Genomic DNA, 26,532 nt, shown 5'->3' with positions numbered 1-26,532 from the left:
GGCAAAATTAGCTTTGAGACAAAAATGTTGGTAAATCAGAACAAATCACAGAGCCGAAATGTGTCATCTGGTTTTGTATTTGTTTCACAACTTGAAATGTAACAGCATACTGTAATTTAAGCTGAATTACTCATCTAAAATACTAAAATACAGAAAAATAAAGTTTCGATAGGAGACATTTTCCTCATGGGTGGCACCAATTATCCCTCATCAAGAGGTGGTTGTTATTTATATTATTACCTTGTATCATGCTAATGTTTTATAAAAATAGGGATGTCTAACAAAAGAGATGAGGTTTAGACAAAACATTAATTCACACCCTAATAAAATACTGTATTGGCCACATATTTCACATATATACACAAAAAAAACGCATGATTATTTTACTTCCTATTCAGTTTCTGTCTGTTCTTTATAACATTATGACACCACATGACTATGGCCAGACTGCTCCAGTTAAGGAGAGGCACATTTAAAAAAGGCCATTCATTATTTTGAAAAGGAAGCAGCATGACATGTCATTATCACCATCAATGCCACAAGTAAGATTCAACACAAAGCTAAATCAAAAGGAGAGCTCATCAGAGAACATTTGTACAATAATGCAACACATGGGTGGGACTCTGGGTAACAACATTTAGATAAAATGAATAATTAATCGTTCCAACTTCCACAATAACACAAAACATATGCATAAGAAAAGTCAGCAGCCTCAGATTTAACATACAATTATTGGTCAAATAAAATAGAGTTTTTCAATATGGCCTATTTGATTCTTGGCTGGGTAGGTAATGTAATAGGCTTGGCGTCCTACATGAATTATCTATTTTGAAAAGGTTGCAGATGTCTGAAAAAATGTCATGTTGAGTAAAATATAGTATTGTGTGTCCAGTATGGTGCAAGTGGAGAAAAAAATGGAAGTTTGTGAATCTATTTTAAGACATGTATTCCCCTTTTTATGTATTCATTTTTATGTTGACACTTGTCTACAGCATGTCCTGTTTACGTGAGTCTCGTGGGCAAGCCAGCTGTCATACAGCTGTGTCGTGTGTCCGCTCTATCTGATCATCTATTCCCTACGTTGTCACACAGAAGGTTGGCTGTGCTCATTACAGCTTGTTTTTCAATTTCTCCCCATCTGGTTGGTCTTAATAAGACTGTATCCATATTTAAAAGCCTTGAGCTTTAACCATGCAGTGACTACACACAAGGTTATGGCTACAGCTGGAACGTGCAACCAGTCACCGAACAAAACTCCACCAAAGTCTCAGTACCAAAACCTGTGCAAACTCTCAGCTCTGTGAAATCTCCAAGCAATACATTCACAAAATGTCTGAGCTTATTCTTGACTAACTAGAAATCTAATGATTTTGATTTGAATGATTAAAGTAAAATACACTCAGAAAGTTGGGTCGCTATCCAGCTTTACCTAAATTATGTAGTGTGATTATCATTGTTTAGATATGTGTGAAACCAAGCCATTTGCACTCCTTGCTCAACGCTTTATCTCAGCTGATAAATACCAAACTGGTGTTACATGAGGACATTCGCCCTGGTGTCCGGCAAGCGGAGTGCAACCAGGCCTCCCCCGACGAGCACAGACGAGGCCATGAGGATGGGGATGGCCTTGGTGATGCCAACAAGAGAACCAAAAAACAAGTTCCCCAAGACTGCAGCCAGCTTACACAGAGCGTTGCAGAACCCAAAGCCTGTTCCTCTGGGGAGAAAAGAATCATAGACAGGAGGTAGTAAAAGGTAGAGAAGAGAGAGAAATGTGTTAAAGATAATTGAATCATCCCTTATCCCTGTTTTATATGTATCTCTGTCCACTGTATGTAACAACAAACAAGTCTAAACAACTATGTAAGCCAGCATGTACTCATCCATTGTTTGTCCTCTCACCTCCTGGCAGTAGGGAATGACTCAGTCGTGACCACATCTAGGGAGTTCCAGGCAGAGATGCTCAGGCCGTTGTAAAGGCACAACATAAAAATCATCATGGACTCACTGGTGCCAAACCACAAGAAGAAACAGCTGATTCCTGAAAGGACCATGGAGCCACCTGATGGACATCCAAACACACAGAGCAAGAGTGAAGGAACTACAGTTGCCGCAGTGCAAGTGATTATTTATTATTATTTAGGTCTAATCGAAATTGCCTCTCATACTCAATGATGAAATATATTCACACCATCATTTCAACACCCCGCAGTCAATGTGAAAACCAATTACTCAAGTGCACACACAAACATGAACCTCCCTCTTACCCGCCCTTCTTACCTAACATGGACAGACGCCCAATTTTGTCCATGAGAAGGGCGGACACAATGTTGCCGGGCAGAACAGCCAGTGTCCCCAGGAAGTTGATGAAGTAAACCCAGTAGGCACTGTAGTCATCATCAAACGTCATCTGGCATCCTTTCTTGTTATGAGTGAATGTGCTGTTGATCACCTCTGTGCCATCTATCAACTTGGATTCATCAATATCTGCCCAAAGAAGACAAAAAAAGAAATCACATTTGGCATTGAGTTATACAGACAAAGTATATCATTGTCTTCTTGAAAATGTTCTTTTTCACCATGACGTGATTATACATGATGAACCTGATAATTAGAAATGACAAAACATGCACTCTTTTTGTGTATTCAAGCCAAAATAAGAGTTTGAGAATATTTCATTCTCATATTTTTACCTGTGTTAAAGAAGAAAGCATCAATGAAAGTGCAGTTACGGAAGAAGGAGCCCACCGATGTCACATCATCAAAGTAGCAGTTACGAAAGGTAGAGTCAATGAAGGTGACGGACCGCAGCTTCATATTGATGAATCTGGAGAAGCACAGTTACATTCTGCATTTAACATTATGTAGTCTAATATGATAGTATAATAGTTAATCTACCCATCCATCATATCATCCATCCACCCATCCATCCATCCATACATCCATACATACACTGTACATCTATACATCCATCTATACATACATCTATCAGTCCATCCATACATACATACATCCATCCACCCATCCATCCACTAAGCCTGCTGGTAAGATAACTTGCCCTACCGGTCGTTGATGAAGAGGCTATTTCTGTGTATTTGGTTCTCCAGAGTGAAGTTGAAGGTGAAGTCTTCAATGCGTTCATTATTGTGTAGCTTCACTTTGGAGGCATATTCATCTGCCTGAAGGTGTTTGATGACATCAGGAAACCAGACTGAAAGACCATAATACCTGCAACCAGAAGGATACAGTGATATCAGGATATCACAAATCAAATTGATAATTGATCAGCCAAGAAAAATTGATACACTTTTCTATGTGCAGTCAATGTTTTCAGGGTATTTTTTAAATCTCTGGCTGCTTTCACTCCTATCTCCGCTCCCCCTGAGACACCAATGGACGAGTATTGATCCACAGACTGTGATCAATTACGAGCCCTTGCAACTTCTGCACAGCAGAGTGATCAAGATGACAGAAATGCAATGCGGCCGCAAGTCTGATTGCCTTTAGTGCTATTATCCGACCGGAGAAGTTAGACTGATTTTTGTATGACACAAATGACATCAGGAGGAGGCTCACCCGAATGACAGCGTGAACCACACAATCGCTAGTCGCATCATGTTTTCTCGCATTGGGTAGTTGAAGCACTTCATGAGATTCAGATAGCTCTAAAGAGAAATAAGAGTTATTAACAAAAGTCAAAAGACAAATTAAGGGCTGAGGCAGCAAACAGAAACACAGCTTAATAACAATAAAAGTTTTTGCTGCAATGAAATGAAAAGAAAAACTATTTACCCCATGTATTTCAGCCTTAATCCTAAAGAAACACTTGGAAACTCGGTTGCCAGACTCTGACTCCATTTCCACCAATTCATCCAGCTGCTTAGGGATCTTGATCCTGTTAACCTGGGAAAGAAAAAAAAGATGATCACAGTATAATGCCATACAGTAAGTGCATTCAACATTCATTTCTTGACATTACTGTGATTACGTAAGCAATACCATGGGCCTTACTTGTATTTTGTTTTTTCCTTTATTTTATTTTGATTATCTTTAATTTCACACAAGATTGTAAGCCCATGGTAACTGTAATAAATATCAATGTAAACATTGTGTACTAGTACATGTTTGAATCCAGAAATGTGTTGACTAAGAGGCTTTCCCAAAGTGCAGCTCACGAAGCAAATAAGCTTGAGCGACATGAAACAGCTTTCAGAACCTTCATAATTCAGATATGATCCTGCACAGTGAAAGTGTTAAAACCTGTCCCAGCGGTGGCAGAATATAAGCCTCTTTGCTTCCTTAAGCATCAGGAAACCCAGCCAAGACAGTGCACATCAGAAACAAACACTCACAGTGAAGACTTTCTCTGGTTGCCCACGCGCTCTCATGTTGGTGTCGTGGATCTGTTTGAGGATCATCCAGGCTTCATCATGCTTCCCTACCTGACAGGAGGGACAGCGAGAGAAAGAGAAAAGAAAAATGCATGGGATCAGCACCGGTCTCACTTACTCAGGGACAGCAACACATCCACATAAATATATTCCTTTTATTTTTTTCCAAGATGGGCCAAAATCATGAAAGTCACGACAACGGTGACTCATTTTACACCAAAGGGTAATTATACTGCAGCAGAAAATCTACCGTCACTGATCTCAAGGCATCTATTTTGCAGACACATATACACGGACTCCTTTTGTTTTAGATGACTCACACTGTTTGGTCTGATTAAACATCTGTTGGGAAATGTACTCTCAATTCTCCTGACGTATTATTGCAGAGATGTAAAAAACTGATGCCACAACTCTTTCAGCATTTAGATGTAATATTTAAGGATAATAGCAGTACCTCAAGGTAGAACCTGGGACTTTCGGGCATGAAGGTAAGTGCCACCACAGCGCACACACAGGGAAGGGCACAGACCACCACAAACACTCTCCAGCTATGAAACTGATAGGCTGAACCCATACTAAAACTCCAACCTGTAAACAGAGACACACAATACCAATGACAGATCAGATGGATGCTATGGCAGAATAGGATGTGAATGCATTTAAACACTTGATGACTTCACTTACATTTTCTTGCAGACAGTGATGCAATGGTGGGTTACATTATGTTGGATGCCAATAAACCGTACAGTATAGCTGATGAATTCTTATTGAAAGGTGTCTTTTTGTTGGTGTGGCTTATCTGTTGGTATATTATCATAATTCCAAAGCGCACTTGGCATTTTTGAAGCACTGATAATTGTCCCATGTTAATCTGAAAGCTCACAAATCATAGTGCTGCTAGAGTGTTTTTAAAAAACCTCACAAATGTTGCTAGCTTGTATTAGTAACACTGTTGTATACCTGTTTGTATTATTAATATTTAGTTTTAATATTCAGACTTATAAAGCCCTATTTAATTTACATTATTTGGTCCATTTCTTACACGACATTCACTGTGTTTCACTGATAAAGATTAGATTAGATACGTTATGTTGTGCCTTACTATAATATAAAACATCCAAGTCATCCTGAATTATTTTGCTGCAAATAAAATCATTTAATTTTTCTCGTCATTACCACTTGATTCTCATTCCAGACCCCAATTCACAATGTGTCCAGTTCAGTCATCTGCTCGCAGGGGCATAAGCAAATATGAATACTATAATAAGTGTTTAAATGATGCTTTGTGAAAGTAGTGACTATATAAAATGACTGTACTGCTGTGGCCACCTGATCAGAGAGGCTGATTCTAAATGTTATGTGTGAAACTCATACCCGTGACCACAAAGGAGCTGCAAATAAAAGATGGCTTTTGAGAGAGCGCTTGGCGGCCACAGCAGAGTGATGTGTAAGCTCAGAGATGAATGGCTCTGCAGAGGGAGCTGAGGAGTGCACAGGGACGGGTTAATTGAATGTGTAGGAAAGGAATTGAGTGTTTTCTGCTAAGTTAAATCTTGTTGCACCTGATCTCAGCCCACAGGCACTCTCCCAGACTCATTAATCATAGTAACATGCACACATACGCACACACAATCCCACACACACACACACACACACACGCACGCACACACACACACACACACACACACACACACACACACAAACACACACACACACACACAGACTCATATTCACTCATACACTCACATAAGGTGGAGATGCACACAAAGCTTATACACACGCTATATACACAGAAAATTTGCATCGACAGAGAAAAAGCACAGAAATTAATCACATGAATTAACATAAGCAGATGATACTGACACGATTGACATATTGACATAATGCCAAACTTCCACCCACACTTGTGCACAAATAATAATGTAGTGCCTAATCAATTTCCCTAACCCTTATGCAAAAGGACACTTATTTTGAAGAATTTCCCCGAAATAATTTTGTAAACCATTCAGTGGAGAAAGGAGAATAAAACATTAGGCTACATAAAGACACCTCAGAGTTAGAAATAATAAAAGACTTGGAATTTAACTGTTGTTGTCAAGCTGTGAAAACACACAAACATGGTTCTTTCTTTGTCATAGATGCAGAATCTGCCAAACAAAGTTTGTAACTGAGCTTAAGAATTCTCCCTGCAGACCTAAAAGGGTTTACTGGAAGTGCTGTAATTTAAAATTGTGGAATAATATTTATTCACTTCGAATATGGAATTATTGAGTTCAATTAGCAAAAGTTACATAAAGGAATGTTTCTGATGGAAACTCAAAGGGCTCATTTTTATTTTTTTAGTGGGGTTGTTTGAGGTTCTTATCAATAGTCAGTGTATTACCTACAAAACATGACAGCACACTGCCAGTTTGGAGCATAGACTGTATATAAAGATGGACAAGTGAAGCCAAACTATCTAAAATAAAGGCACCACCATGTTGTAATTTCGCAACAGTCTGTGCAGTAGTGACTGGGCAGTACTATTGAAGTCCCAACCACCCAACCAATCACGAGTCAATCCCAGCTGCCAATCATGATGTTTCACCATGTTTTTATACCATCAAATGACTAATTAAGATAAAATGTATCTGAAAAAGTAACGCTTGAACAAACTTCTCATATTTGCTTAGGCTACAAAGATGAGAAGATAGGGAAAAAAGAGCAATAGAGCAACCTTAAACTAATATTGATTTTCTTTTAGGTGGGCTTTTTGTAAGGTGAATAAAGTAAGTTTTGCTGCTACCCCCACCCACAGTATAAAGTTCTGTAGCAGTGCCATCAAAGTCATTCCCCAGCTGCTCACAGTGCAGAGACCCCAAGAGTGCAGCTGTGGGACACCAATCAGGGCTTTTTCAGGAGGGGGTCTCAGAGTGATGGGCACTAAAACAGAGCATTTCAGAGAGTGAGTTATACAGGTATATTCAGACAGATAGTATGAAAAAATAATGTGTTTTGAAAATTAAAACATGTAAACATGTTCTTGTGGAAACCCAAAATAAAAGTATAAACCAGGTAAATGAGCATAATATGCCCCTTTAAGTACATATAAGAAATGCTGGAACCAGCAAGGATGCAATCACAAATGTACTATGTACTGTATATGTATGTATATGTGTTTGTGCTCACATTGACATAGTTTTTTTTTTTAGAATTTTTGGGAGAAAGCACAGAAAGGGGTTGCCATGTCAGCCGTGACCTCCCACGTTTCTCGACAGATCGTGCTTCATGAAGATGCTGCTCCAAAGGGAAAAGCACCATTATCCATCAACAGGCGTAGGAGGAAAGTCAGGGGGTGGGGAGGGGGTTAACGCTAATGGTTATGCCAGAAAAAGGCTGTTTGGAATTAATCTCACAGCATATTAAAATCCGGCTTTGAAAGCAATGCATATCAGCTGCTAAAAACAACTATTTTCAAACGGGGGTGGGCTGTCATAAGTGGTATGAATGCATCCCAGAAGAGACCAGAGAGATGAAAATGTCCCAGTATGAAGCAGAAATCGGTGGAGGGGAAAACAGAAAATGTAAAACAAAAACTGCAAAAAGAAATAAGCAATGATTGATTTTCACTCTCATGGTTCCTTTTGTTGGGCAGTAGGAGTAATGACGTTTGTAGACAGCATCTCACCTGTGTCTTTCTGTGTGTGTGTGTGTGTGTATGTGTGTGTGTGTGTGTGTGTGTGTGTGTGTGTGTGTGTGTGTGTGTGTGTGTGTGTGTGTGTGTGTGTGTGTGTGTGTGTGTGTGTGTGTGTGTGTGTGTGTGTGTGTGTGTGTCTGGAGTGACTCAGAGTGAGAGAGAGAAGTAAAGAGACAGAAAGAAACAGAGTAACAGCGAGATAAAGGGAAGGAGTTGTTCAGCAGTGATTGCCTTTTCTGCAGAAATGTAGTGTGGCTTCCTGCCCCTCAGGGTAACTGTTTCACCCATGCCATTGGAAATCTCATTACAGGGATTACGTACATAATTGACTAAGTCTATGGATGACTGACTCAGCAATGCTACACTACCAGGCCATACAGTACTAGATAGATGGATAGATGGATGGATGGATGGCTGGATGGATGGATGGATGGATGGATGGATGGATGATGGATTCAGACAGAACAGTGTCGTTGTCTGGTAATACTACTTTAACATTTTGCCAGGCTAGCTGTTTCCATCTGATTCCAGTGTTTACCCTAGGCCATTGGTTCCCAAATCTTTCCTCATCATATTTTTGTGACTTTATATTGGTAGTTCTAACGTTTGGTGTAGATTCATCCGCTGCTTTACATGTACCTGGCAGTGCTTTCACAAACTTGTCCTTGCTTTGCCTGCAGTGCAGAACCACATATTATTCCAGCCCCCCATCCCGATTTGCGAACCAATGTGTTAAGCTAAGCTAACCAGCTGCCAGCTTCAGCCACGTACTTACTATACAGGCAAAGTGCTATCATGGTTAACAATAGCGCTGCAATGATTAGTTGACTAATCAATCTAGTTGATCGACAGAAAAGTCGCTAACTATTTGGATAATCAATGAATCATTAAAGTAATTTTTTCAGCCCTAGTTAACAGAAAGTCAAAATGATATAATGCCTTTCAAGTAGTACAAGCAGACTATTTGCAATTAATAGACAATGACATGAAGTCCACTGGGGGGTATTTAATCTTTAATCTGTGGATCTGAGCAGTGTCTAATGAGGTTACTCTCATGGTGGGCTTTCTTGGCAGCAAGTAAACTCCTCAAACTCTCCTGTCAGTGTGATGAGGATCCGTGCAGACCTCCTTCAGGGCCCCAGCTGTGCATCTGGTAGGGGGGCTTTTGGGAGACATTAGGAGTCACTCAGTGGAGAAGATAAATGAGAGCTCTAATGGTGTATTAAACACAAGTGTGGAGGCACTTATATCATAACCCATCTCTGATACCTTTATGTCTTCGTTCAAAAACATAAAGGTATCTCTGCAGGAGGCATTTTTGCCCACACATTGTAATGCTGTGGGTTGCAGGCACTGCAGTACTTTAGGGAAAACATAAAAAAACACTGACGACTGCTGAAGAATGTATGCAAGACACGTAGTTTTCTCTAAGACAAAGATGGGAAGTATGGTAGTGAGTGTCAGAGAGAATGAGAGCAAAGTAAGGCCACGACCATCCCTTCAATAGGATGTCAGCAGATCTGACAGCAGAGTTTCTTCGTGAAGACTCGTTCTGGTTTCAGAGGGTTTTGTGAGTCCTTCACCAGTGTGCTTCTGTATAGCCGCGTGCATGGATCTACAGCTGTGTGTGCAGTTGCGCATGTGTGTATGCATCTCTGTGAGTAACATGTAGGGAAACAGAGAAGCCCTGACGCTCTGTGTGTGTGTGTGTGTGTGTGTGTGTGTGTGTGTGTGTGTGTGTGTGTGTGTGTGTGTGTGTGTTAACCCAGATGACCTCTTACAATGTCAGATATTATTGCCTTCAATTTCCCTTGAAGAAGACCTGTATGTGGCTGCAGCCCAGTAAAACATGCCACGCCACTTACAACAACCCACACACACACGCACACACACACCCTTTCGCTCTCTCACTGACGTCACAGCTTGGCTAAAGCATGGGGCCTGGCCATAAATCACCTCTAGCTGTAGCTTTGTCCTATTAGAGCAAGGAGAAAAACCTAATTATGCTTGATCAAGAAGAACACTGCAGAGACAGAGAATGGAGAGACGGGAGAGGTAATAAAAGGAAGGACAGAGTTAGACACAGATATGGGGCGAGTACGTACACGATGAGAGGGAGATGCAGTAAAAGGAAGGGACAGCGAGTTTAAAAAAGAAAGGAAGAAGTGAAAAGCATGCAAGTAGGAGAAGAGAAGAATAGATCTAATTCCCTTGTTGCTTTCCATGATGAGTGCAGCTCATATCTAATGCGATATTGTCATAAATCACAGCTTTCTCTCCCCCACAGGCCCACCCTCACCCTTACAGCATGTGTCTCCATGCGTATGTTAATCTCTTAACCTCTGCCTCTCATAGCCTGCAGCCACTCAGAGCTATTAGGTGATTGATTCCCATGGCAGGGAAAACTAGCACCTCAATCCACACCCACAGGGAAGCCTTACAGTTTTGTAACCTGTAGTCAGGAACTAAGCATAAAGTCTCATTGTCATGCTTATAATCAGTGCTACCAAATGTACATCCTTCACTGGATAGAGTTTTTATTCAACTCATAATTGACCTGTTCTCTTTATTAGGAAGCACAACCCCAAGCCTGACAAGACAGCTACATTGCAATATTTGTAAGGCAATAAACTCACCGTAGTGTGGTATGATGGCCCAGGCCATAGCGGATGCGTAGATCTCTCCAATCATCCAGAACATACACAGCCAGCTAAGGTGTTCTCCTCTTTTCTCCCTGGACAACACCTCTGCAAAAAAGGAGAAAACGATGGGCACAGCACCGCCTATCCTGCAAGAACCAGAGAGAGTGGGAAAGTTAGCGGGAGTATGGAGGCAGAAACCAAGACAGAAACTTAACTGTACTAATCCGTATGTTTTACACAATTGACGAAGTTGCTTTAATCCCTCAGTTTTTGGCCTGTTTTTTGTCCCTTTAGCTTAAGAAGAACAAGTCATATGTTGCCAAAGAAATTGTAATTTGATAATATGCTCAAATTCGTACAACCATTAAAATAGAATACACTGAGGGTCATTGCTAAGACATCAAAGGAGACCAAGTAAGCAAAAAAGTAAGCGCAACTACGCATATTTCTGCCCCCCCCAACTTAATTCAAAATATCCTTAGTGCCAGTTCCTCATGATTCAGACGAACAGGTCGTACTGGCAGTTTGGATGGCCTGTTCAATTACTCTGAAGGTCTCTGGGGAGAGCAGTGCAGATGCAATTACTGAATTAGCTCTTAAAAGAATACTTACACTGCCAACGAAAAAGAGAATATAATCAATCACCTTATACATCATGTTTCTGAAAACTCTACCAGAGTTTGTAGTAAGAGATCCTCTTACTACTTACTCTGGTAGAGTTTTCATTTTCACACACTCTGAAACACACTTATTTTAAGAGATCTCAAGATTGCAAGGACGTATAATAAAGTTTTCTTTGTGGAGTGAGAACGTCTGTATAACATGCTTGTGTAACACTGACTGTGTTTTTTTACTGCTCTGCATTGCAGCAGTAGAAGGAAATTACATTTAGATAGACAGACAGATGTAAAGCCTCTATAGTAAGAGAGTCAGAAGCTACAACCTTTCTGTGGAGCAGTAAGAGAGAAAACAGGCTTTACTGTAATCATGAAAGGAAACTGCTTTCATCTCTTTTCAACAACTAGAACAATTATTCAGCGAAAGTCAACAAAGGGAGTAATAATTAGGAGGGACAGAGGCATGCCTACAGAAACACTCTTCAAATAGATTTGGCCTCATAAAGATGGGTTCTTTACTTCCACTGGTTTGACGCCTGTGACTGTTTGGACATATAGATGTTCAGATAGTGTGACCATCCTGTTGCCAAAAAAGGAGATTTTGAGTTTTCACAAAGCATTTAAACTGACGTCTCGCCCCAGAATGACCTCTTTATCAGACTTACCCAAAGCCTGCGATAAGACGGCAAAGGAGGAAGAGGCCGTATCCCTGGACAAAAGATGACAGGAAGGCAAAAAAGCCATTCGTGGACATACAAATGAGGAGGCACTGTCTGCGGCCCACTTTGTCAGACATCCCTCCCCAGAAGAACGCTCCAACCATCATCCCCAAGTAAACAACACTGCCTGGGAAGACAAGGGGAAAAAAGGGTATGATTTTTGTTTGCCTACATAAACAATACATAAACTCACATCTCTGCATGTGCATAATGTTTGTATGAGGTTGCATGTTTTGGTGGTGGTGTATCTGACTAAACCATATTTTTGAGTTTCTCATTGGTCACCTAATGGAGATGATAATGCACATTTTTACGGTGCACATTTTTACGGTGCACATTTTTACAGTACTTTGCACATTATTATAGTACTTTTGATCTGTATATCATATATTACTATTGTAAATTTGATATTTTTATATATATATATATATATATATATATATATATATATATATATATAGTTATATATATAGTTATATATATATATATACTGTTTTATATTTCTGATTTTACAAATATATGTTATCTGTATAATATTGTTGTTGTTAAATATGTTGTTTGTATAGCTGGAGTTTGCAACTGGGATTATTAAAGTATTTCTGATTCTTATTCTGATTTTAGTGCCAGTCCTCTCATCAGGTTTTATCTTTAAGGGAACAAATAAGTCGCCTCTCCGTAGTGTTTTTCACATGTGATTTACTAGATTATCTTCACAAAGCTCTTTAGGGATACCATTTACTGTAAACCTGCAATAACTGTTTTTTTTGGCCACAGGGGATTAGCGGAAACAAGCTGTTAACACAGCATTGACATATTATCACCTTAAACTGACAAACAGTTGCCTATTTAACATATACCGAGCTATAAGACGCTTTAAAGCTCTGAGGGGAGTTGCATAGTCCGGAGATGATTATCTGTCGGTTGGTCACTACAAGCAACACCTTTCATGTACAAGTGGGCATCTGATCCATTGCTAATGCTGTTGGTTCCTGGGCAAAAACCCTGCCATTGCATAGTGGCAATTAACATCGCTGATGTTTAAAGACACCTGATACTGACTCTCAGCCAAGAAGTGTTTTAGGAAGTGTGTCCTCTAAATGTGCCTTTGCTGGCAAATGGTAAAGTGTCAAATTAAAATATGGAGCAACATTAAGCGGGCACCTCAATTACTGCTGAAGGTTAATCAGTCAATCATTTATAACTGATATAACTGATTGACATATATGCAATGTTGTAATTTATAAAAAAGGGATAAAATGACTGCTCTTAGATGCATAACCTCACTCAAAATGTCTTAAAGTTAAACACACATCCCCATGTTACATATTAGACTTAGACACTTATAATACATTTAAAGAAGAGTTTCCTACAGTTGAAGTTTCCAAATTAAAGTTAAGTATTTCTGCTGACTGGATCCTAACAATTGTAACACTGACTGATGCAACAAACCTGACAGCCTATGTGAAAAACCCTCGGCCCCAAAACACACTCTAAAATTGATGAGTAAATACAGTGTGTAAAAGACTCTGAACAATGGGGAGACGAATGTGAACAGTAATGCGGGGTGACTTCACAAAGGGGGCCTCTGCTCTCTTTTAATCTCTCTCATCACAAATGGGATCAATGCTCCAAACAAAACAGCATCGATTTCTCTCACTGATCATCACGATTCTGCTCCGGAGAGAGGAGCCTATTATTACTGCTTTAGTCATCGTTGTATGTGGCATTGTGTGGTGAGCAGAAGCTGCTGCAATTTGCAACTCCAACTGGATTTGTCCCCATTTAGAAAATGTCTGTTCCAGGTTAAAAATCCAGAATAATTTACTTACAGATAATATTGCAGTAAGTACAATACAGTGTTTTGTCTTCACCCATGTAGAGACATATGCAGACACATAAACCTGATTTGGAGAGAATATTTGTATTCATAATTTAACACAAAAAGAAGAGAATGTGAATGTTGCTGTCATATATATGGACTGATATGACTCAGCCGTAGGCACACTTTTTTCCCCCCATTACAATTATCTTAATAGCAAGATGCATTTCCTTTCTGTAATGTCTGCAGTCAGGTCTCTCCTCTGCTGTGAGCAGATATCTGTTTGACTCTCTCGCTTCAGGGGTCAAAACCCGGCTATCTGTCACATTTGGCAGCCATCTAGATACTCGCCCGAAGGTACCATAAATTCAATTCTAAATTTAACGGAAGTCTTCAGTCTATGCACAGTTCACTTGTGCTTCATTAAGGAGAGGCTAGATACATGGTGCACAGACGAACACCCACTGGCCACCCATTTAATTGTCATGCATCCAAACATCTAGAGGCATTTTCATTTAGTTTCAGCGCTCAATTTTCCATACAAACAATAAACCGTTTTTTGGTTTGATAGTGGCACAAAACAAAGCAGTAACTTTAATGTCCTTTAAAACAAAGAGCAATAAAACTATTGATTAATGAATACATCCCTCGCAGGACAGTCCATTACGTAATGAATTTATTGATGTTCTGTCTGACTTGCTGCACGATATCTCTGGACATGATGTCAGCAGTGCCCGCACCAGTAAAGAGCAGGGTACTGTACTGTAATATAATCCAAAAATAGCACAGACAGAGATCGGTCTTATCACCAAAAGACCAAAAGGTAGTTTGTGTGGCATTAACCTGTCACGTTAAGAAAATAATGGTACATATTTCAACAGAATTTTGTGTCTCTTGCCCCAAAGGGGGATTTCTTTCTAATTTGATTATGAGTCACACTCCACCTTCGGTGTGATGTCACAGTGATACAGTCCCATTTCCTGTAGCTCCTGGACTCAAACCAAGCAGTTACGACACTGCAGCAAATTCTTAGATTGAAAAGTCCTTCACAGGAACAGTAACACTGATGAGACAGACACACTGAAGAGACATTATTCACAAACCTATTCCATCCAAATGTTAATTGTAGTCAGAAGCTAAGTTTTGCTGTAAATTTTATGTTTTGTGCAAAGCAAATTCTCTCAGGGCAATAGAGGTTTTACCCATTCATTCACCATTCAAGTTAATACACTCCTAGCATGAGTATAAGTTGACTCTTTTAAAAAAAAAAATGGAAACGTGATATATTGTCTTGGAAGTACTTTCAGAGATCATGGTGCTAACATCATCTACACTTCAACAAAAATCTGACATACATAGGAAAATAAAGGTGTCTGGGATGATGACCCCTAGTGCATTTTGCCCTTAACCACTAGGTGGCGTTCTGTCACTGATGGGAGTTTTACATATTATATTATTAAAAATCTTCAAAAATCGACGTAGAAACATTATCCTCAAAATCTCGTGTTGTACAGAAAAACAGAAGCAAGTAACAGGAGCATTTACTTACAGCATGTAGGCAATGCAACATTAACTTAACAGACATTGTTTTGGACTGAAATACATTTGGGTGCTCCAGGGTGCATTTCTATTTCACAGTTACACATTAACATTTTTAACCTGTATGAGATTGTCTATGTTTTTAAAGATAACAGCAAGTGCTGGTAGAATATGAAACCTTGACTTCAGATTTAAACTGTTGTGCTGTTCAAGATTAGGTTTTGAATTAAAAAAGAATTAAGGTTCTGCCCATTAATTCAACTTACATAACGTAATGTTTTAAAGGTTATCCAGTGACAGGTGATCTTTTTCTAAATATAAATATAAGGATGAAATAGATATTTCCTAGGGGGTGTGGTAATGTTATAGTGTTTTTTTCAAAATATTTTCAATATAAATCAATATTGTTGCAAAAAGTGTGCATCTGATGCCATTAATTCCTCTGTGCTCCCAGCGAATGGTCAAAATTAAACCAATTGTGTTCGGTATTCTACTTCAATTTAACGTATAGCATTTCATTAGACTGATGCTTGGGCCACAGTGGATCAGTCAATACTGAACAGTGGAAATGATAAGGTTGTGGACCACAACAGCTTTTACCGGAATATTCTAATTAAACCCTTTCCCTGAGTGCTATCACCCAGTACTGCCATGTCATTGATTTAGTAGGGCTATAAATGTATAAGTCCTTTCTCAGGCCTGCAAACTAAGAAGGATAGCGTAGACTTGAGCTCCAGTTCAGCGTAATTTCAAGACAAAAAATATTGATCTGAAACTGCATGTGTGATAACAAGCAAAGTGCTAGTAAATAAAGAATAAATGTACACTTTCTGAAGCATTGATAAGACACGTTATAAGGATAAGCGACATTTCGCCATAAGAGAGTAAAATTCAGCTGGATTTGGACTTGATGATCCATATAGACTCTGAGCATCATCAGAAAATGACAGTGTGTCAGGAGACCTCTCAGGCGAAGCAAAAGGTTTTGCCCCATGACACTCATTGAGATGTCAAAACACATCTCCAGGAATGGTTAATATTCAACAAACCCACAGACTCACTCTAAACATAAGATAGAATTCCAAGCCAAAATCATACACACACACACACACACATAGACACACACACACACACACACACACACACAAAAACGTACACACACGTACACACACACACATATGACCAAAGAGCAAATCTAAATAACAGATTAAAATACTACAAATACATTTAACCTCTTTCGCTGTAGCTAAACCAGCCACTGGGGAGCTAGCTGAAGGAGGGAATTTAAAAAATGAAAATTAATACAGCAAGCACGACTGCAAAAAGAGCAACAGCAATGAATTGGGGGGGGCGAAAAAGAGAAAATCTAATGAGGGAGGAGAGTTCAGTAATTGCAAGATAGGGTGAGAGAACGAGAAGGAAGAGGGGAGGAAGGGGAAGGCCCTGGCGCAGTGTTTTCTGTCCTGTCACATCCCAAGGAGCCCCCTGAGAGCCGTGGGAGCGCTGAGCTGCATCACGACCTCTTCTCTGATTTCATGCTTTGATGCTCTTCGCTCTTAGCGCCGCAAACTGCTTCGGTGCCGCGCAAAACACCCGTCCTGCTTTATTCATTATGATGATACAATCATACAGCAGCGTGCCCAATGCGTGCCCAGTGCGTACCCGGTGCGTGCCTGGTGCTGCGGTAGGGCCTACCTCTCCCTGTTTGATAATATCCTACACCTTCTCTCTGTTTCTATCAGTCTCTTCTTGGATCTTGTGATATTACCCCCCCCCCCCATCACTCGGCTCTCCTCCCCCCTTTGTGCCCCTCTTCCAAACCTTTCCTCCATTTCTCTTTCTCTCAGCTTGTGCCCTCTCCTATTTCTTTTCCAATTTCTTTGATCACTAGCTGATATTTTCCCCTTCACTCCTGTTCCTCTCTTCTCCTTTGTGCTTCCCTCCCATTTATTTGCTTCAAGTTTCCTCTTTGCTCCGCTGTCATCAGATCCTTTACACTGAGCAGCGTGTAATCACATTTGTACTACATCGTGTCAGTTTGATCGGATTCATGCCTCCGTCTTCTGCCACCTCCGCAGAAAAAAGAGATTGAAGCTTTTTGTCATATTTAAGTCATATCAGTGGGGGCAGGATTTCAATGAAATCTATATGAAAGTAACCCATTGTGGGGCTTAGAGTGCAGGGTTTAAAATGACTCACTCAGCATCAGTAATGATACAACCATCATTACATTAAAGACTGTGGATAATTCGCATGAAATATAGTGATGCTATGAGCCCCTGATAAGAGCAAGCAGTTAGACATGGTGTGGCTGATATTGCTGGTGGCAGCAGGTTTGGTCCATATGCGATCGCACACACACACTCTGTCCCATCACCCACACACTCCTTCCTTCCCCCCACCACTCTTCTCTCCCTCTCACACACACACACACACACACACACACACACACACACACACACACACACACACACACACACACACACACACACACACACACACACACACACACACACACACACACACACACACACACACACACACACACACACACACACACACACACACACACACACACACACACACACAATCTCCCACAGAATGTGGAGCTGCACTACTCAAGTAGTGTAATCTCCGCAGTGACGCTGCGATCTTACTGCAGTTTAGCCATGCTCAGCTGCCCCTGGACCACGCAGCCCCACACAGCCTGTCAGCTGGTTCATACAGACAGGGAGAAAGAGGAGGAACGACGGGAAAAGAAAGGAGACAAAGAGGCAGAAGTGCCGTGGAGACGGAGCTTGAGAAGAGACGGGAAGTGGGAGCTGGGACAAAAAGAAGCCCAAGAAAGAAAACGGTACAAGTAGGCATTAGGCAGTTAGGATAAAAAGAAGATCAAGTACAGCGGAAACGAGATAGATGGGGGAAAGTATCCATGGAAGAGAAGGAGAGGAGAATGTTAAATGAAAATAAGGAGAACCGAGTTGTAAGAGTCAGAAGGAGAAATGAGGAGATAGGGTTTCGGGAGGGAAAAGCAAGAACAAATAAGTAATGATAGGGCGATGCGTTCCCATTGTCTGCTGTGTCTGAGATGATAGCTGAGCCTCTCCCTCACATTGTTAGTGTACTATACCACCAATCTCCCACCCCTCTCCTCCCACCCACACCTCTCTCCCCATTACTCCTCTAACTTGGCAATCTCTCTGCTTCAAAACTGTCCCTCCTCTTCTCCTCGCCACTGTTCATCACGCATCTCACTTGTTTTACCTTCCTGATTACTCCCCACATTGTCGACTCGTATTTTAAGTATTTACAGTATTTCAATCCTTCCTACCTCAACCATCCATCTTTCATTCCCATGTAGCATAAAGGTTCCTGCAAGATCAGGATACTCATAGGACCAGACTGTAATCTTATCAGCATTTTAGTCATCCATCAAATCCCGGCCTTTGTATTTCTCATACTGCATCATCCCATTACACTCAGCTCAGTCCGTGCAGCTCTGTCCCTGCCTGTTATGTTGTTAATGAAGCTGCACAATGCAACCGTGATGGGAGTCAAGCTCAGGTGGAACTAACCAAACACCAAATCGCTATTCTCAAAACTATATCATTCAAAGTTTTTTAGAGCGTGAATTGAAATTTTCAACAAAATAAAATAATAATAATAATAACAATAATAATAATAATAATTCCTCTGTGCTCTTTCAACCCTGTAACCTAAAAATTACATTCATACAACTAATCTGCATTCTCAATTAGGTTTCGGGTGAAATATATTTTCTCCTGGATAACTTTTGTTTAACTTTGTTCCAACACATACTCATAACAGTGATGTTGAAACAATCAGTTTTAAACGCATGGTTAACTTCTAGGTTATAGGTTAAGGAAAAGATCATGATTTGGGATAAAATAAGTATGAGTATGTTGTCACATGACTTTCAAGTAGCTTTGTTTTTAACTCATTTGAAAACGTTTGATAGTTTTTTTGGGGGGATTGGGGTGATTTGGGGCTTATTCCCATTAAATGGCTTGCATTGCCAGACTTATTAGTCGAATTGAATTGTGGATTTGGACTTTGCACAAGCAGGGTTCCCGGGAACACGCCCATAACACGCCTCCCTAAGCTTTAAAAATTCTTATACCATATACAAAAAACAAAAAGAAATCTCCCTTCCAAGATCAAAACAATCCCCTCCATGCAGCTCCAACCAACTAGGAGTCACTACTGCAACAGCAACAAGGACATAATCCCTCACTGGCTTCCCACATGCGACATACGACAAAGTTGAATGTACTACTGCTGAAACTGTACCCATGTCTGTTCAATGGTTGGAGGTCTACTGTGTCCTATGTAGAGGACATCACATGACTAAGTAGACCCCCCCCCCCGCCCCCCACACAGGTTGTTGTTTATTTCTGCACTTCAAGGCAATATATCATTGCCATGGCACCTGTAAAACACCAACTCACTTCATTTTGTTTGCTGTAATTAAGTGTAATTACTCTGGATGACTCCAAATGGATACCAGCAAGGTCATAATAATCATGTAGAGTATGCTGTCACACGCGCACATGCACATGTACACACACACACACACACAAACACCCACACACCCACACGCGCACCAATCATGTTCACCTCAACGGGGAGGAGCCTCGGGGCAATCAGCAGGAGAAAGGAGAGGAGAATGGGGGGAGGATAGGAGAAGAAAAGAGAGGCGCATAGAGAATGGAGGGTGAGAGGGAGGGACAGGGGGTGAGGGTTGGAGTCACGAACAAGGAGAAGCAGAGCATAGAGCGTGAATGCCTGCAGGACTTTGCTTGGTTAGAGAGGAAGAAAAGAGTTTTCATGGATACTGGGAAAGAGACAGAAAAATTAAGGTGCATCATGGCAACATCTTGTGAGGAAGTGACAACCCCACACAGAAATATATTAGCAATCTCTTTTTTCCAATAAAAATCATACAAATTAAGATAATAACGTATTTTATACATGACAGAGTGTTTGAATTTCTTATTTCAGATGTTCATTAATTGTATTCCAAAAATGTCAAACTTTTAGGTAAAACCTCCAATCTCAAAAAGGCCCTGCTGTATCAATTTTGCATCAGCTGTTGTGGTGCAGTTGATGTATTGTCATGTCTCACTATGGCAGTTAGTATCTAAGGGCTGTGTGCCTGAATTAATGTCCTCGCCACTCTGGTACTGACACAGTGAGTCAGCCCCTGTACACAGCTCTGTGGTGATGGATTACACACCTGCAGCCATAGGGACTGCTGGGACTCCTGCTCAACACACAGAGCACAAAGGGAATACTAGCTACCCTCTTAATCCTCACATGGAGATCAGTGGACCGAAACACCTCATCCATGTGGAATACAACTAGGATAAAGTGTGACGCGTATGGTACGAGCGCACATAACTAATCTTATCTTTTAAGACAAACAGTATTTCACAGGTAGTAGTGTAGCCCTTCCTTGAGTCCAAGTTGCAATGCACACTATACTAATTCAAACCAGGATTTTAATATGTAACATTTTAAAGCTGGGAAAATAACAAAATTAAGTATGCTTACACTCTAAAATGGTTTGAATGTATGCATAATGTATGTTTATATTGTGTCTGAATTATAAAGTGTACTGAATCCACATATTCTCATCAGCAGGTTCGTATGATATCTTACAAAATATGACATTCTATTAAAAGCTGTGAAACGGCGCCTGGAAGTGGGACGTGCCTGTGTTGCCTCTTATCCATCATGCTGATTAGAAAATGTCCTCTCAGGAGGTTGTTTTCTTTGGGAATAACAAGACCCTAAAAGTTATGTGACACTTTTAAGAGCATGGAGACCATTGATTAGTTACTTTAAAGACACCATTGATCCAAATGTGTTGCAAAAATCTGTGCAGCAGAGGTCAAGATGTCCTTGATGACTTTTCAGGCCCTAGCATGGGTCAAGCACCCTACACAATTGACCCTACATTTCCCATAATGCAACATGGACAGTGTCTTTTCTTTATAGAGCTCAACAGTGATTGTCCGCTTTTTGAACAGCTTTGGTTCTGGAAGAAATTTTCCCCCATTCATTGACTCCATTGACATTTCAGAAAATGCTTATAAATAAAGAGTTTTAAGCCTGGAACCGAGCCATCCAACTACCAGACCAGTCTTGACCATAAAAAACATTTAATTCTGCACAAAAAAAAATCCAAAAGAAAGGCAAGGTATAAGACTGGTTTAATACAGTAATAATAAAATAATAATAATCAAGAGATGTCACTGTTTCCTTAGGATAGCGGGTAGCGTAGTATTTCTCCATGACGATTAAAACATTCTTAAAAAGAGGTATAACATTGTTTCACAATCTAATAGCTTGGGGTAAGTCTACTTTGGATGGTTACGGCATTATGGCTAATAATCAAAATCTTGATTCCAAACATGAATGGGATTTTCACCTCACTGTTGATCTCTATACTGGTAAACCAGGAAGAGTATATGCACCTCCTACACACCTCCAGTTTGTATGATCGTGTAACATTAGTATGACATCATCAGGGGTATTTACTCCTCCAAAGCCACAGAAGACAGTGGACTGCACCTTCAATATTTCAGTTCATGTTGTATGCATACCCCTACCTTTCCATACTAAAGTTGCGTTGTAATATTGCTTTGTAAGTATTAAGTGTTTGAGCACATATTATTCTCCGATAATGCAATGTACAACAGAATGAAAGGTCTAAAATCAAGGCATTGGAAAACACTATTTAGAATCATGAAAACAAATCAAACTATATTAATATTGAACGAATTGCATAATTTCCTGTTAGCACAAGATGCATGTACACTCACCAACACTCAAACAAATACAGGATCCCTTACCTAGCCATCCAGAGCTGGAGTTGGGCACACACATGTCTGTCTCCGCACTGGGCAGCACAAAGCCCACCACAAACACCTCCACCCCATCTGACATGAGTGCCAGCCCAAGCACCAGGAACAGCTGCCACTGGAACCTCCCATGGCCACACTCCTGGATGATCAGCTCGTATTGTTGGGCCAGCTCCTCCTCATCAGCCTGTCTCTCCTGCTCCAGCCCCTTACGGTCCCGTGTGGCGTCTGACATCGGTTGCCCCAGAGCCACCTGGCCCTCCTTTTGCTTCTTATCTCCTGCCGAGGGGATCCCCTGGTACTCGCCCTCATAGATCTCATCCTCATCATCATGGCCCTCTGTTGCGTCGCTGGAGCCCTCCTCGTTGTCATTGTAGCCCTCCTGCCTCGGAGGGTTCTGGTAAAAATCCTCGTCCTCTTCCTCCTCATCCTGGAATCGGCTGTAGTTGTGGTGGGATGAGTACTCGTCTGTGGCGCGGTCCACCACTTTATTGACTTTCTTTGCTGCATGCCGCTTGGCCTCCTTGACTATGTCTTTGGCCCCTTTAGCCAAGGAAGTCCTGTTATTGTAAGTGTCCTCCATTCTGGCTCCACCAATAGGTCTTCACAGGGGTTCAAAGGATACTTAGAAGCAGAAGAAAGAAGGAATAGGGGCAAGAGGGGTGAGTGTATGCTGGCAGGGGAAATTGCAGGAAATCAGTGTTTCTTGAGGTTCAGCAGGGAAGAAAACTCTTGAGTCTGCAGTCACCACAGGAGATAACCCACAATGGCTGTGGCAATCATCGGCCAGGCTGAGAGAGACGGGGGGTAGGGGAAGAGACAGACAGATAAAAAAGAGAGAGAACAAGCAGGGAAGACAGAGAAGAGAGGGGGACAAAGGAGAGATCAGGGAGAAAGTAAAAGAGAGGGAGATGTTTATCAGATAGTGCCCATAACTCATGTCTCCCCTGCTACATTCATAACTTTCCCAGACTAACAGGTGACACCCCACAGACAGCACATACCCTCTTTAATCATTCACTCACCATTCTCCCCGGCCTTTTAATCATTTAGAGCGATGCAAGGAAAAAGGCTAAGCCAATTTCTATTCAAAATGAATATTCAATTTAAAGGGGCACTCTCCTTGTTCTATATTTCATGATGTGGACTTAGTTTTGAAGACATGTTTTCAACAGAGATGCTGAATCTGCTGACTCATGATCAGCTCTGAGGAATAGGGGCTAATAAACAAGGCTCTGCCCAAAATCAATTTGCCCCCAATAAAGAGCTGGTTTATTATAATGGGAGTGACGATCCAACCGGAACGGCACTGTCATATTTAATCCATGCAAAGAAAGGAGGCAAGGAAAAACGGTTGTAAGTGGATACGAAGATAAATGCACACTCAGACATAGGCACATAAAGCACACAAAATATCTATGTTCTCTAAGGAACCTGAATTTGTGTAGTCAGGTGTCTTCGACACCTAAAATGGGCCATATATACCTGCAAGAAGCAGACATTAATGAATACACAGAAAGACTCTCACACACCTAAACATGTCATACACACGAGTGTGTGCTCACAGCATGGGTGGGGAAGCCCTTCCCCATCCTGACAGGCCAGTGCTGATGTGAGAGAGACACCGGCATAACAGTGTGAATAGTGAGACACGATTTCAAGTGAAGGTTCAAACTGTGATCCGCAGTTCATCATCATATTGCCTCCACGGGTTAACTCACTTGTTTATTCTATAATTTTTCATAGCAGAGGCACAACCATTATTAATCACTAAAAATTGTGGAATTTATGGTAAAAATCCTAAATTTCTAATCTTTTATTAAACTTTCTAGATAAGATAGAGTGTATACTTAGGATTAGGGTGGAGACGGTCAGAGCTGCCCAGTGTGTGTGTGTGTGTGTGGTAAGAGCTGTCCAGTGTGTGCAGTTCCCGTGTGTCTAGGAGCTGCTCACCACAGCCTCTAATGAACACTGAAGCCTTGTCAGGAGGACACAAATCACAGGGCCAGCTCCAGTTCCCATAATGCAATTTAACTGGGCAAAATGACACTGCTGATTCAAGGTGACTCTCCTAATCCCTTTTGCTCATTGGATGACTTTTGTGCTTATGAGCACACTCCTTTACACATGGACTGATAATTTTTTAATACCTCAGTTGAGACCAGTTGTAACTCAGAAATCTTTCTAAGGATGATTTGTTTGCTTCCTTTGTCCAAAAAGCAATTGCCCACCGGATCACTGGTAAGTTTTTTTGTCCTAACACCCATCCACGAATGTTCAGCCCTTCGAATGGCAATTATCAGGTGTTAGCACTACCATAGATATGGTCTTGCTCTACCTCCTACCTACTCTATGACTCAATAGGCAGTTATCTGTTGGTAAGCAGGAGCACTTATAAACATCAATATTAGACGTCCAGACCAACTGGGTTGTATCTAGATGGTAACCCGAGATTTGTGAGATAGTCTTGTGAGATAGTTAAAGGTCCTGTTGGTAACGTTTTATATATATTAATTTTTTATTGCCAATGGGGGACGGGTTGTCACATAACGTAAATTGAGACCGTCACCGACTTTCTGCCTTTAACAGCCTGTGGACTGACTTCTATGTGAAGGAATCAGAACAAAAAATCCCAGGATGTGACGTTTTATATACTCCCAAGACCTTTGCCTCTCTTCAGCTCCCCTACAGACAACAGCTATAGCTTAATGGAGTCCTCTAACGTCAATTAATAAACCAGCCATGTATGTTTTTCTGTTGTACATTCTGCAGTGCAGTCTGAAAATGGACCCAAGGTTGGCGACTGCCCGGTTAAGGACTTGGGGCAGTCCGGAATCAGACCCACGGTGATGGGGTTTATGCTGGCTAAGGGTCCATGGACTGCTGATCTGCGGGCTCCGGCTGCAGAATGTGTGTAGCGGAGGCACAGCATGGACTCTGTGTTGTAGTGGTACAACAAAAACCTTTTCCCCCGGTGCTGATCTGGCTGTCTTGCCGTTTTGAAATTATCAGCTTATGTTACAAAGTAGTCAATGCCAGATCCATGCAACTAAGCTTTGCTTCAGCTAGCTGGCTAATGTTAGCTCACCAAAACCTAAGCTTGCTGTGGCTTGGCTGTACAGCATGGATTTGCTGTCTAATGGAGTGATGAAGTGATTTGCAAAAGGCAAGCTAGTTTTATTGTCAATATGATTGTAATTCATTTTACAGCATTATACCAACATGATGCCGGCCAAATATGTTGTTGCTGACTGCAATTCACTAATGGCCAGAAGGGTTTTCTTAAAGATACACAGAGAACCTTTAAGGTTAGGCATTGACCGAATGGTTATGGTTAGATGATCAAGGTCAGGCATAGACCTCAAAAGGTTAGTAGCCAAAGGTAGTCCCCGTTTTTCAAGTTCTTGTTAATCTAGGGTTACCATCTAGACATGTCTGCAGCACTATAAGGGGATGTAGTATGAAAAGTGATAATGGTAGACAGTACTATTAACAGACCAAAAGTAGGAAGGAGAAAGGTTGGAGTAGTAGATAGGTCAAACAAATACTACACACTACAAACTGTACTGTTTGAACCCAAACCACAATGTTTTCCTAAACCTAAACCAGCATTCCACCAACATGATGCCAGCCAAATATGTTCAGTTTCACTGTTTTGGCCTGTAGGCCACAAGGGTTTTCTGAAAGATACACAGAGAACCTTTAAGGTTAGGCATTGACCAACTGGTTAAGGTTAGATGGTTAGATGGTATAACGCGACCCGACCCCGAATAAGCGGTTGAAGATGAGATGAGATAAACCAAAACCACATAGTTTGGGATGTGTTGCCTAAACCTAACCAAGTAAAGTGATGCCAAGGACTTATGAACAAGCTAACGATGACCGTTGACATGTGAATAGAGGATAACGTCCTTCTGTACCTACCAGCCAGTAAAGCATGCCCCTTCTTACCCATATCTATGAGGTTGATAACCACCATTTCTATCTTGCTGAAAGTATTGTATGGTTTCTAAAAACAATCTTTCTCTCCTCTCCCAGTCTCTTGTCATGTGCGGAACTTCTCCATCAACTGCATCTTAAAATAATAATGTCCACAAAAAATAATTTTGAATGACTCCATCGACTAACACTCTGCCAGGAGCATGCCAGACTTCAGTGGTGTCACTAAACCGATGCTGTTTATCATTTCAAGATCAGGTCATGTTGGCTATCGCACATCGTTTTTAATCAAAATGAGCATGC

The 26,532-nt window shown here is 41.0% G+C and overlaps 1 protein-coding gene across 1 annotated transcript; it reads right to left on the bottom strand.

Annotated features, from left to right (window-relative positions):
• Nucleotides 1–769: 769 nt before the first annotated feature.
• Nucleotides 770–22,951, bottom strand: sv2ca (synaptic vesicle glycoprotein 2Ca). The gene is made up of 12 exons (XM_083912859.1): nt 22,282–22,951; nt 11,992–12,172; nt 10,704–10,855; nt 4,846–4,979; nt 4,353–4,442; nt 3,793–3,903; nt 3,577–3,665; nt 3,064–3,228; nt 2,694–2,827; nt 2,281–2,487; nt 1,903–2,062; nt 770–1,717 (listed from the first exon to the last, which is right to left on the bottom strand). Exons 1-12 carry the CDS (start codon nt 22,871–22,873, stop codon nt 1,534–1,536), a joined length of 2,199 nt encoding a protein of 732 aa, XP_083768985.1. The 5' UTR covers nt 22,874–22,951; the 3' UTR covers nt 770–1,533.
• Nucleotides 22,952–26,532: the final 3,581 nt, after the last annotated feature.

The sequence above is a fragment of the Echiichthys vipera genome (genome assembly GCF_963691815.1).
Source record: "Echiichthys vipera genome assembly, chromosome: 4".
Classification (NCBI taxonomy): Eukaryota; Metazoa; Chordata; class Actinopteri; order Perciformes; family Trachinidae; genus Echiichthys; species Echiichthys vipera.
The sequence above is the reverse complement of the archived record's forward strand: the minus strand, read 5'-3'. Positions and strand labels throughout refer to the sequence as shown.

What these genes read in the sequence shown, in the direction of transcription:
- sv2ca (XM_083912859.1), bottom strand. Translation starts at nt 22,873, where the DNA reads ATGGAGGACACTTACAATAACAGGACTTCCTTGGCTAAAGGGGCCAAA. An exon ending in GTCCCAGGTTCTACCTTGAG is followed by an intron (nt 4,443 to 4,845) that starts GTACTGCTATTA and finishes CCCTCCTGTCAG; the next exon opens with GTAGGGAAGCATGATGAAGC. An exon ending in TCATTCCCTACTGCCAGGAG is followed by an intron (nt 1,718 to 1,902) that starts GTGAGAGGACAA and finishes TTTTCTCCCCAG; the next exon opens with AGGAACAGGCTTTGGGTTCT.